Here is a 13,385-nt window from a genome sequence, read left to right on the forward strand (position 1 = left end):
GTAAACTGCATGCGTTTTTCAAATCGCTGGCAGGCGTTCATATTCATGGTGCGGTTCATAAGTCGCACACATGATCATCGGGCAGCTGATTCAAAGTATGGCGAACAGCGAATGCGCATATGCTCTCGTACAATAAATTTTGACCTGTCTTTCACATCTTTGGAAAAATAATCAGATGCGCACAGTTTTACTCTTTATTGATTGCCCAGTGTGCCCGATCTATTGATGGCGCAACAGGGAAATCATCTCACCTGGCCTGGCTACATAAGACATGATTACGTAGTGAAGGAGAAAGGAGCGCAAGCGTTCCATTCCCCGCTGTCTAAACCTTATCAGTGTTGGATACGGAGACTTGACGGGTGCAGCCGCATTTAACAGAGCCCGATTGTGCAAAATCAGTCCACTGTGCTCATTTGACATTTGGCAACCTCAGCAACCAAAAACCTAATTTCTCATGCATTAAATTTCCACTATGAGAGGAGAGCATCCTTCAGTTTTTCCCACCTAATGAATGTAGAATTATCCGTGCAGGATTTGGCCATTTCCGGTTGCGGTAGCGTACCCTTCTTTGGCCTGGGTGGACGGGAGTTTTAATTACCCATAATGTTGGAATAACGTGTATCGACGTGATTTTTGTCTTCTCTCTCCTGTTTCCCGATTCTCCTTCTCTCCTGCCTATCTTCCAGCGAACCCTTGCCCTCTTCTTCCCCTTGGACCCCCGTGGTCAATATCGGCAGTGTGGGTCTCGGTACGACAGGGATTTATCCGTGGCTGCGTATGGTGGGGCGCTGGTGTGTTATATGTGTGAGCAGAGCGACGCGGTTGACAGGGGCGTTGAAGACGCGTACGGGTTGGCTGTGTGTGGTGTGGGGAGAGTTGACAGATGAACGGTCTTAGTTGGGGCCATTCCACCTCATCGGGATTTGGATCGTTTGTCAGTGGTGCTGGTCTTGCTGTCGGGATGAGTAACGTGGGAGCCAAGTCGTCGGCCAGTGCGGCCACGGGGAATGCCAGTGGGACGTTCGGAAACATAAGGATAACGAGTGAGTTCTTCGACCGTGACAGTAAACCTTGCCATTCGATTTCGTGAAAATTGCCTGTTTGTTTGGTAAATTTTTAATTCTTTTCGTAGAACTTTTCCTGACTTTTTTAGAGTTTCGTACAGGGTTTTTGGTATTTTTTAAAAATGCTTTTGGATTCTCGGATGTTTTAATTCATTTCCAAACAGTAATTAGTTATTCTGGTGAATCGTTTAGGATGTTTATAAAGCAGATTTTAAAATAATTAAATGTGGAAATAAATTTCGCGAATGGATTGGGAGTTAATTATTTTATTCGAACTGGTTAATAGAGTGCGTTGCTTGCGTTGCAGCCAAAGATGGTTCAAAAATCCATACTGTGATGGCCACCCGGGGCAAGGCGCTCCCGGGCGGAAATGATCAGGAATATGTGGAGGTGTCCTATTCGGATTTGAAAGTCATTGGCAATGGATCCTTTGGCGTGGTGTATCAGGCCCGTCTGATGGAGACCAACGAGCTGGTGGCCATCAAGAAGGTTCTCCAGGATAAGCGATTCAAAGTAAGGAACCCGTGCTTCTCTTTAGTGCAGATACTTATCGCCTAACAACCTTTGCACATTTCATCAGCCAACCTGTTTCGCATTCACTGACGTTGGCGGGTTCATTCGTAGATGATCTGTGCTTATGTAAATAATCAGGAAGAGTAATTTCTTTGTATAAAATTTCTTGTGTGCGTATTCTGACCGGAAATTTCACGTGCAGTTTGAGCGCGGTTATCAGTCGTTTTCGCTGCAACGGAAACGTGGAGTTATGGAAGAAAAGCGCTGTCTTATCGGTTACTTTCTTTATCGCGATAAGCTGGTCAATATTCTGACCCAGATCGTGTCCACATGGTCCTGCTGAATTTTTGCAGTTTATCGTTGTTGTACGTTGTTGCACCAGATAGCAAAAAAGTAGTGGTTTCGAAATTTCAAATTGGAAACGGTGATTGCACAATCGATGTCATTGATTTCACATTTTTGTCTTTTGCAGAACCGAGAATTACAGATCATGCGCCAGTTGGACCACTGCAATATTGTACAATTGAAGTATTTTTTCTTCTCACAATCGGATAAAGATGAAGTCTACTTGAATTTACTATTGGAATTTATTCCCGAGACGGTCTACCGCGTAGCCCGCCATTATAATAAGCAGAAGCAGCAGATTCCCATCATCTACGTCAAGGTACGCCACGTTTAGTGTCTATTAATAGTCCTATCCGTTCATTAATTCGCAAGTGTTTGGGGTCTTCCTCGAAAAGCTGCTTTCATCGCCCTTTGATTTTGTGGAAATGTCACTGCACTCCGCTGTCGGCCTGTGACTCGAAAATGATTACAGATATATATTCATGAAGGTCGTGTTTGGCCAGTGCGCAGCATATAAATCATGGCAGTTAGTTACAGTTTGTTAGGAGATTGTCTAATGGGCTAGGTCAGGGTTTCCGGTACGCCGAATCAGCGGACCGCAATAATGTCAGTGGTGGGGAGATAATTATGAGTAGCATATTTTGTATGGTTATTGATTTTGGTATTTCGAAAGATACAGTAGCAGAGTTGCGTTACAGAGAAGATAAATTTCTTAATGACGTATTGATTTTGTTGATTATTACTTTGCAGTTGTACATGTATCAGCTGTTCCGCGCACTGGCCTACATCCACAATCTGGGCATTTGCCATCGGGATATCAAGCCGCAGAATCTGCTGCTCGATCCGGAAACTGCCGTTTTGAAATTGTGTGATTTTGGCAGGTCAGTGAAGGTTTTGCACATCTTGATTTATAGCCATATTCCTTGATATTCTATGAATAAACCACAAGGTGTTGGTTGGCGTTTAAAGTCGAATTTATTTCTTGAAATCGTCCGTCAATTTTAAATTTGGAAATTTTTTTAATCGCTTCTCCGATTTTTGTTGAAATAATTACGTAGCACAGTTATTAATATATTTTCGGAAGGTATTACAAGAGGTTTGTGGATGTTCTGACAGCACGTATCGAAGCCGATAAGTTCTTTCTCATGAGCTTGTTCGGTCAAAACGGTGCTAAGAGAATTCCATTTTGGGGAGGCTTTCACTTGGTCACCGAATGCGATCTTCTCATTAGCATGTCGGTATTACCCAGTGAAAGTACAGTCGCTCCACTATTCGCTTAAACATTAACAGATAGCCGTTTTAGTGTCTGTGTTGGGTCGTTAATCGTTATCCGCTGCTGGTGGAAGGACCGCGCATGTGCTGGAAAATGGTTAGCTGCGACCCTAATGACGCAAGTTATGTAATGGGCCTGTGCGCAACAAGTTTAGACTGGTCTCTAATGAAATTCCCGCGTTAGTGCTGCATGCCCCGTGGAGTTCACTGGCAGATGTAAGCGTTGCGAAACTGGTCGGACTGGTTAGGCGGTTTCTTTTGGTAGGCTAGGCGGTAACTTGGAGAAGAGTTTTAAGATGCGCAGTAGCTGAAAGATGCGGAAATTATTGCTGATTGTTATGATGTGGATGTGCGGAGTGATTTATTGACTCTTGAATGATTGAGTGTTTATTGACTTTTTTTAAATACTTGGGATGATTTTAATTGAAGAGGTTTAATTAAATGTGAATGTAGGCGCGATTATAGAAGAAAATCTGTCATTATCGAAATCGATAAAAAATAATCCTAGTTTATTAAATGCTTGTACGTAGCTGATTTGATAATAATACGTACTACTGTAGGCTTTAACATGCGGAATGCGTGCGATTTGGTGTAAATGCTAAAAGTAAAAGTGGCAGTTTTTGTAGCTTAAGTTCCGCCGCTGTTTGGCAGCAGATTTTGTTTATTTTGGCTAAGGAATGTCAGGATTTGCTTTTTATCTGGAAGGATTAGGAAATGCACGATGTTGTCGAACATGTTTAATGATGTAAGGCTGTTCTTCAGTCAGCGTGATGGATTGTTCACAAGTTATACTTCTTCCGTGCAGCAGCAGATAATTTGTTGCTGTGATAAAAATGTCGAAAATCAATTAGCACATGTTTTCGCGGAAGCAGATGTTACTGCATAGAGCAGCTGCGTAAAAGGCACGTGTTGCGTGACGTCGACATGGTGTGTTGTTCTGCTTTACTTTAAAATGTCAGGGTGCGTCCAGCAGACGTGCGGTGCGGTCGCTAAATAACAATAAACTTCCAGGTTACCTCGGCTTCATAAAATTGGTTTCCGTTACGTCAAGTACATAATGTTGAGAAGATACCACTTCATGCTACGATAAGAAAAATTAGAGTTAACATTAAAATCAATCTAAAGGCGGATTTGCCACCTGCTTTGATAATTATAAAATGCAGGCTCTTAAATAAGTAATTAAAGACCTGGTTGGATTTCGGAAGTACGTTGTGCGGAAGTGCCGATGATATAAGAGTGTTTATTTGTTTGCAGCGCCAAGCATCTGGTGCGAGGAGAGCCCAATGTGTCGTACATTTGTTCCCGCTATTACCGGGCCCCGGAGCTGATCTTCGGCGCCAACGACTACATGTGCATGATCGACATATGGTCAGCGGGATGCGTGATGGCCGAGCTGATGCTGGGCCAGCCCATTTTCCCGGGTGATAGCGGTGTGGATCAGTTAGTGGAGATTATCAAGGTGCTGGGCACGCCCAGTCGCGAGCAGATCCGCGAGATGAACCCCAATTATACGGAGTTCAAATTCCCTCAGATCAAGCCTCATCCCTGGAACAAGGTATGTCGCGACTTTAAATGGGATACGAAGATGTCGGCACTGTTCTTGCAGCTTTTGAGAAGCTGGTACTTATAGCTGCTTTTTAAGTAATACCGCTCTGCTTGTACATCACTTTCGCAGTTTGGTGGCAGCTGTCAGTAATGTTCTTGTCAGCAAGGGTTTGGGCTACCTACAGATATACAAGTATCATAATGAAACAAAAACTTATACACTTGCAGTTTTGTGGCTTGTGCACGTTTTGTTTTGGTTCATCCTTCATACTCGTTTTTTTAAAAAAAATATCATACCTTACATTATTTTGAGATCGTTTTTAGCCTTGTTTAGACTAGATGTGTGTAATGCAGCGATGTATAACAGTGTACTCTGTAGAGATCGAGGTATCTTTCCGTTGATTTTGTTGCCACTGGATTCTGTTTAAAGCATATATCGTATTGTAGCTGTTTTTTTGTTTCACAGGTGTTCCGTCCTCGAACACCTTCAGAGGCGTTGGATTTAGTGAGTAAACTGTTGGAGTACACTCCATCCAGTCGACTCTCCCCGCTGCAGGCCTGTGCTCATGCGTTCTTCGATGATATGCGTGATCCCAGCACAATGCTGCCCAACGGTCGGGAACTGCCTCCTTTATTCAACTTTACGGAAGAAGGTAGGATGGTCTCATATATAATCCCGTTAGCAATTATAAATGTCTGCAGTACACGGCCCACAAATATTCCAGGAAAGCGTATACGTACCTGTGTGCTTAATTTTTTATTGTCAATACCGTCACTGTGTATTTTCAAGCAAAACATCAGTATAATGGCAAAATGGTTAGGTCGTCCAACCTTTTTCAAATATTAGCAGCTCTCATGGTCAGCTGCAAACCATGTAATATCCTACGATCTCGTATACAAAATAATGATTACCGATTACACAAATTACTGTTTATGCGTAGCGAGCTTAATGTTGTGGTTTGACTGCATTTGGTGTCGATTACGATGTGAAATCAGTGATTTAATATACGATTTTCGGGTTTTCTGCTGCTCTACTAATTTGCAATCCAGTAATTGTGTAAAATTTCACGATTACTGTCGTTTGACTCATTAACTGTGCAATTGGTACTCGTAGTGTTTTGTATTACAGTATATACTATATGTGTATTAATTATGAACGATTGCTGCACTTTAGACGACAGCGAATATGAAAATACCACAGACTTAAAAGTTTGACAGGTTTTTTCGTGGTAAATTGACGTACTTATCCACTTTGTATTGTAGAGTTCGCAATACAGCCGGACTTGCGTGACAGTCTGGTGCCGCCGCGTCTACGGGAGCATCTCCTTAACCGTTCAGCGTCAGCCAACGCTGGATTCCAGCCCGGTGTACCCAGCCCCGACAGGGTGCGTATAAACGGTACAGTTTCCCTTTTTTCCCTGTGTTTGCGTTTTGTTCTCGGGGTTGTGTCGTGATCCTGTGTTAATTGTGTGCATAAAGTTGATATGGGTTTTCTATGGCATTACAGGGAAAAAATAGCCATCCGGGAAAGAATAAAGATCAAGGCGACGAGGCCAAATGAAGCGCAGAGAAAGAGAGAGGCTAACCAGACACATAACGTGTTTCTTAACCCAGCGTTATTGCTTTAGTTTGTACCGTTTAGATACATACACACAACACACGCGCTCTTTTATTTCAAATCCACATTTGTTTGTGTTTACGAGTCATGATCATTTTCGGGGGAGATGGAGAAAGGTCGACCGTCGTGCGCTCGGCCATGGGCGGTGACGTTTTTGGTTTTCTTCTTTTTTTGATTTCTGTTCTGCATCTCTCTCGTGTGTCTCCGCACATCCGTTGTCACCTGCAGCGCGGAGGAGAGTGTGCGCGTCGATGCGTTCTAAAATTGATTTTGTGTATAAGGAATTTGTTGTTCTGTTGCTGGCGAAGGAGCCACGATATGGGCTGCCGGCGTCAGTGCAGTGTGGTCACCCAAATGAATTGGAGACGTGGAGTTAGTAGTTCTGTTCTCTAATTTGTCTGGGAGTTTTGGTTTTGCTTGGATCAGCGTTGCGGGGATCGCGCCAGTGTTCCCCTGCCGTTTCTCTCTTGGTTTTGTTTTCTGTACAAAAAACCTCTTTGAGAAGAAATTAAACGTGTTGCTCGCACGGGAAACGACTGTGCCAGTAACTGAAATAAGCATACCCACTGGTAATCATTTTTATTATTCATACGAGGTAGCCATCGAGCATTCACGTTCGCATTGGAAATCATGAGAACAAAAGAGTAATAATTATTGCTATGAATGTATGTACGATATCGGGATTGTCATGAATGGCATTAAGTTTTGTTGATAAAAACAGCTTGATTTATTTTACTAATTTGCTTGGACTACACCTAAACGACCAATCGCCGCATTGCGGCTTCACGCCGATCTTGCGGCAACAAACGGCCGCAGCGCCCGGTTCTGGAAAGTGAAAATCAACCGCCATCCCAAACTGACGATTCTCGCCGGGTGGCGCCCTGTGGCGGTTGGGAGCCATGCGCCTAAGGTGCACCGGGAAGTTGTCCCAGGCCCATAGAAACACGTGCTTATCCTGGCACGTTTTAAGCAGCGCGCGTTCGCAAACTATGCTGTTTAATAATTCGACTAGCTAGTAACAAAAAAATTAACAGAAAACCAACCTCTACGAATAGGTAGAAGAATGCATGCTCGATAAAAAAGTGTGGTGTGCATCATGTGCTCTGTAAATTGTTTGGCAATGACGGTGTCCACGGTATTGGAAACGCAACAAGAAGCCAGATAATTCCGCGGCCACAGCCGCCGCCAACTATTGCAGGACGCCTGACGTGCGACCATCTTCGCGTGTTACGTAGCTTATGCTCTTTTCGGTAAACTGCGAAATTCCTGTAGTTAGTGACGTACGTACGAACTACGAAGCAACGTCTATCGCGGCTGCCAATCCGGCGAGAATCGTCAATAGTAAACTGTCGCCTGTAGGCTCGTACATACCCGCTACCCAGAAATGAATATGAGTAGATTACTCTGACTTCGACTATATTTTATTCACTAAATTTTACGGCAGTTTCAATCGACCGCCCAGGGTTATCTATCAATAAGTAGAAATTCTCGATTAATTTGCTGCGCTATTTAGAGTTATTATTGAGTCATTGACGGTGATTGACCATTGACCAATAATAACGTTAGAGCGGAAATTGTAACAACTGATTTACTGTAATATTACTTCGAAATCTTTGCCAAGATTTTATCGTCTAACCGAAATAACCCTCGACCTGACAGAATATATCCCACATTCTGTCCCAAGCGCATATGCGCACGATAAAAGATCGTACTCTCTGAATGGCGACTGCACATGGCGCTACGTTTCTGTTTCTGAAAGGGAATTGGGCGCGTATTCCATTAACTAAATTCATGCAGACCTTGTACTATAAAAAAGATAAATAAGTCGTCAGCAGCGTTTTTCCAGCACATGTACCTCGTGGCTCGTACATACGTGATAACGGATACGCTGTTGGCCGTACTATGGCGATTGATTATGAATAACTTTATCACGGTTGCACCGTACCCTGGAGTACACACGTGAACCTTGTTTCTCGAAATGTGCTTGCCAGAAATAAAAAGTGCTTGGAAAAGAAGCAACTGGGCATTAAAAGGCAGGCGACCCGTGTCGATGTGATCATTATTACATATTCCCACAGTACTCGTGTTTTATTAAACTGCAGTTGAATTTGAGAACTGTACTCTTTAAAATGACTCAATACGACAATGCAGAAGGGATGTCAGACAACGAATGCAAGATTCTGAAAGATAGTATTATCGGTGTACTCATAGGTCTGGTCCTTTTGAACATAGTTATGGCGTGTATAGTAGCTTTTCTGTGGCGACAGGTCAAGAAGCTGCGACGCGAGAATTTGCGTTGTCGCGGTCATGTCCCCCATGAGCAAGATACATCAATAGCTTTGCGTCCACCTCCTCCGCCATATAACGGGTGAGAAACGGAGGTCGTCGGCTACGGTTGCGATTGCGGAATATTCAACAAAAGCGACATATCTGTCACACCGTCAAGATGGGTCAACCTAGCCCAGGACGACAAGCGTATGTTTATCACCATGTTCAACGTGTATGCGGTTGGTGTGGGTTGCATTGTAGCTTGCCATACATCCCGCATAATTTGTATTGTGGTTGTCCTTTCCTTACTTCCACAACAGTCTCTATTTATATATATATATATATATATATATTTTATTTTAAAACACCACAAAAACGTTGGCTGTGTAACGTACAGGAGAGTAAAGTAAATGTCTTTTACCTTATTGTTGCTTCCGATGCACAAGTTATATGGTTTACAAAACTTAGAAAAAAGAATAGATTATGCGTGCCTTTTCGTAATTTGTAATACTTGTACGTATTGCTGCATCACAGCAAGCAGAACTTAATAAACGGAATACTATACTGCTGACATATTACGGATGAACTGCATTAGTAGTATTCTTAATCCTCCAGTAGCCAATTCGCGTGGTCGAATTAATCTAAAATGTGAATGATTCATGGCTCGTGTTAAAAAGTTGAAAAACGCTTAAACGGCTGACAGAACACAATTATTAAGGTCAAGCAGTTTCGCTCTACAGTATTGTACGACATTGCCGCTCTACAATAGTGCAGTACTGTCTCCACTCATGTAGAGCGGCAGTGGTACGACACTAACGACGGTATCAGACTACCAGTACACAGACTTACGGAAGAAAAAATTCAAAGATTTTTCGTTTACTGGTCTTCTGAATATACTTCTGAGTTCTGAATATACTGAAGTATATGTACAATACTTAGCGAGTAAAGCTCATTTTCGGCATAATTATTGAATAGATTACTGCAAGTTTTATGTCAAGTACTTACTTGTTATTGACAGTACAACAAAATTTAATAACTAATCTATCTAATTTAATAACTGATTCTGCAACTGCGAGTGCACTTTTCCAGTTATTAATATTGTTGCGGTGCTAATGCTGCTTATACTCGTCCATATAATATCTGTACTTGGTAATATGGGTTTTGGTGATAAACCTTGGCCGTAATAATTAATTGCTGTGCACTGAGTGCACATTTGATTCTATCACTACAGACTATCAGTACACAGTACACGTCACTACATAATACGTATTACGTACTAACTGCGTTTTTATTTCCAAACTTCACTTGTACAGTACACATTTTAAGAACATATAAAGAAAAAACGGTTCAATAAACATTTCTGCTCTCTCAACGGTACCCATAAGGCCATAACAGAAGCGGCGTTACCAATACCGGCTGTATATTTTAGACCTTAGAGACAGTCGCTGTCGATGAAGAAATTCGTGTCGATGAAGAAATTCGTGTGAGCGGGCTTCTCCTGAATGAGTCCGTACTCGTAAACGCTTTCCCAGTTCTTTTATAATGGCGATGGCCGTGCATTGCAAACTGTATTAATCCATAAACAATAATTAGCTTAACAAGTATCAATAACCAATCAGTATCAACAACCTGTCAAGCACTACCAGTAATTACGTAATTACCGACATCCCGTTAATGGAATGCCGACAGACGGCCGAAGCAGTTGGAAAAGCTGTACAGTATTTGTACGAGTACTTACAATTAATAATTGAGGTTAATAAGTACAGTAATAATACAGCAGCGGAAATAATATTACATATTACGAAACGAGGGAAAGAACAGTTCGCAGTCGCAGAGAGCACTTACTAGAAAGTAGAAGCCAACTGTGTTTACGGTGTACATACCGGTATTTTGATTTCGAAAATGGCGGAAGTACACAAGTACTTCAGGCATTTTCGAAAGTGAGTAAACCGGCCGTCGTCCAGTTTACTCACTTTCGGAGCAGGTAAGCGCATCATGATCAGTGACCTTGCCTCTATCTAACGCGTCATTCTGACAGTATTTGCAGAAGTACAAAGTTACAAGTACATAGAACAATATTCTGCACAAAGAAAGCAGCAAATACGTCAGAATGACGCGTGAGATAGAGGCAAGGTCACTGATCATGATGGGCTTACCTGCTCCGAAAGTGAGTAAAACTCACTAAACTGGACGACGAACCGATCCTATCTTATTCAAGAAGCTGCAAGCAAATCGGACGGCCGTCTGATAAACATACATGTCTCCAATTACAGTATGTAATAAAATTCGCAAGGTTCTGCTTGGTTTGCAATATTTCTCTTTGATTCTATCAGAACAATGTTTCTGTCTTTTACTAGCCTCATAAATTGCCGATCTATACCAAGAATTGTTCATGCATAAGGATATAGATAATATATTTTGCAATAGCCAGTCCACATAACCATAAGCTGGTAGAATTTTAAAAAAATGATTGAAAACTAAACAGTATATAAATACAGACTCCTTAGGGGTAAACGTGCACTTCAATCACCCCAATGTTAGGGGACCAGTTTTCAGGAGCAAACATGTACTTATTAATTAACACACTAATTACTCTACTGTACAAGCCCAAATGTGTCACGACTTGAAAATGGCGGCAATATCTTTAATATTACCTGCAATACCTGCCACTGAGGGCGCACAAAACCAAGTAATGTTGTCAACAGGACAAAACAGACACACTGCCATAATTGCCATGCTAGACAAGACGACTCGGAGAGGGCACAACTCACAAGAGCAGCACATTCTCGGACACGCAGCCGCCACACTACGCCACAATAATTATGTACGGATTCGGCTCGATTCTGACATCATTCGAAACTTCCAGTCGTGGTTGCTTAGAGAGCGTGAGAGCCCACATTGTAAAGGTACTTATATGTTTATTATACGTACTGCAATTTCCATACATACCTCACCGACTTGTCAGGTGTGAAAATACATATTATTGTTTTTTTTTTAAAAATACGATACCATATAAAAATGTAAATTTTGCTGCCCGTGAGCCACGGTGTCTGCGTAGACGATGGCTAGCTTGATAGGCCTATGGTCAACATGCAGGTTATTAATGCTGCTGCAGCTGTGCTTGTCTGCAGGCTGCCCGTCACAACCTCAGCGGCCGTCAGTCAACTCGGAGTACCATGATTGTGAGCAACATTTATTTCGTACCCATTCAGCCTGTATCTGCACAGCTCTCGCTGTGGTATGACGGTATAACGGTATAGTGCAATGTTATGGGTGTGACCGTGTAGGCGTTATATCAAAATGGCAGTCGATACGTACTGTAAGTTTGTAACTACTAACTACCTAACATATGTACAATAAGCTAGCTAAGAAAACTTTTGGCTGTGTGTACCGCCGATCTCAATTAAAAACCACACCGGTAAGAGAGGGCTGGTATACCGTAAAAGCTGGTTATTTTCATATTAAACTAGCGGCTCAACGTAATCTTTCAAGGTAGCTTTGATAACAGTTATCATGCGTTATGCGAGCATCACTACCAGGGTCCAGACTACCCTATCATAATAATTTACCAATACGGTTGTCATACTGCCATCCTGAGGTGACCTCTGAAGTAACTAACTGACTTCAGCTTATTAGTGGACGACATGCTGGCGGAGGCGTGGCTAAACAATCGGCAGGACGACCGCATCATTTTGACACAGCTCACCCCGAGCGATTTCGTTATGGACAGCGTGGTGTACCGGCCGCGATTGGGGACTACTGTGACGTTCCAGTGCGAAGTGCCGGCTGGCAGCGACGGGCGCGATGTGTCCTGGCTGCACCAGGATCGGACCGTCTACGAAGCCGGTCAGCCCTGCCCGTTACCAGTGGACGACACCACGGGACAGTTATACAACTTCGCCCGCGTCAATAACACCCTCGTCTTCCAGGTCCTCAATGTCAGCCTGGTCTCCGGCGGCTCCGTGCAGTGCATCGCCGCCCCCTCGGGCCCCTCCTACACGTCGCGGCCCCGGGTTCTGCAGCGCTTCGCTCTGCTGCCGCTGATCACGCGGCGCGATGACGTCTTCGTCGCAAACAACCAGACCGCCGTCCTGACCGCCACGGAGGGCGATCACGTGGCGGTGCCGTGCAGAATTCGGCTGCCCCTTCCGGGCGGAATTTTTCGCAATCTGCGCAATCACATCATCTGGCGCCGCAACGGCCGCGTCGTCCACGGCCCCTCGGAGGCGCCATACGGATCTCTGATAGCCGCCTCCGGCATTCCCCAAGCCACTGCGACTCCCGACAGACAGCCCACCAACCGGCCCGGTCAGATGACAGACGATGCATACAACTTCCGGCACGTCAAACTGACCGCTGCTGGCGAAGTGCAGTGCTTATTCCGACCGCACCAGGGTATACATGAGTGGATTGCGCAGACGACGACGCTGACCGTGTTGGCCAAGAACTAATATAATAACGCGCAGTGTGCGGCCGTGTTCATTTCCGTAACATTAACTAACATAAGCTGGTCAGCGGCCACTATTCTGGGCCCTGGCCAAGTACTTGTGGGACTGGTTTATTATTGCTTTTTCACACGGACAGTTACGCATGCGCATTGTAAATTTTACTCTATAACCCGGCTAGGTACTGGCTGTGGAACGTGTTCAATATAATTCATTTACTATGATACGAGATATAATGAATTAGAAACACTGCCGATGTTCAGTAAATCCGGTCAACTGGACAATAAAAGCAGACTCGCACATATAGTCGTTACT

The 13,385-nt window shown here is 43.5% G+C and overlaps 2 protein-coding genes across 4 annotated transcripts; both read left to right on the top strand.

Annotated features, from left to right (window-relative positions):
- Nucleotides 1–49: 49 nt before the first annotated feature.
- LOC129583407 (glycogen synthase kinase-3-like) lies at nucleotides 50–6,729 on the top strand. Of its 2 annotated transcripts, none has more exons than XM_055475192.1 (8): nucleotides 50–1,043; nucleotides 1,372–1,577; nucleotides 2,050–2,241; nucleotides 2,673–2,803; nucleotides 4,449–4,749; nucleotides 5,206–5,392; nucleotides 6,003–6,137; nucleotides 6,247–6,729. In XM_055475192.1, exons 1-8 carry the CDS (start codon nucleotides 884–886, stop codon nucleotides 6,255–6,257), a joined length of 1,323 nt encoding a protein of 440 aa, XP_055331167.1. In that variant the 5' UTR covers nucleotides 50–883; the 3' UTR covers nucleotides 6,258–6,729. The 2 variants fall into 2 exon arrangements, with proteins under 2 accessions (XP_055331167.1, XP_055331166.1); XM_055475191.1 differs by having other exon boundaries at nucleotides 51–1,043; nucleotides 6,003–6,124.
- A 4,834-nt stretch (nucleotides 6,730–11,563) lies between these two features.
- On the top strand, nucleotides 11,564–13,381 carry LOC129583408 (uncharacterized). 2 transcript variants are annotated; one of them, XM_055475194.1, is made up of 2 exons: nucleotides 11,564–11,807; nucleotides 12,254–13,381. In XM_055475194.1, the coding sequence occupies exon 2, from the start codon at nucleotides 12,270–12,272 to the stop codon at nucleotides 13,074–13,076; it is 807 nt and encodes a 268-aa protein (XP_055331169.1). In that variant the 5' UTR covers nucleotides 11,564–11,807; nucleotides 12,254–12,269; the 3' UTR covers nucleotides 13,077–13,381. The 2 variants fall into 2 exon arrangements, with proteins under 2 accessions (XP_055331169.1, XP_055331168.1); XM_055475193.1 differs by having other exon boundaries at nucleotides 12,262–13,379.
- The last annotated feature ends 4 nt before the right edge of the window (nucleotides 13,382–13,385 follow it).

Source organism: Paramacrobiotus metropolitanus, unplaced genomic scaffold (genome assembly GCF_019649055.1).
Source record: "Paramacrobiotus metropolitanus isolate TYO unplaced genomic scaffold, Prichtersi_v1.0 Parri_scaffold0000010, whole genome shotgun sequence".
NCBI classification, from domain to species: Eukaryota; Metazoa; Tardigrada; class Eutardigrada; order Parachela; family Macrobiotidae; genus Paramacrobiotus; species Paramacrobiotus metropolitanus.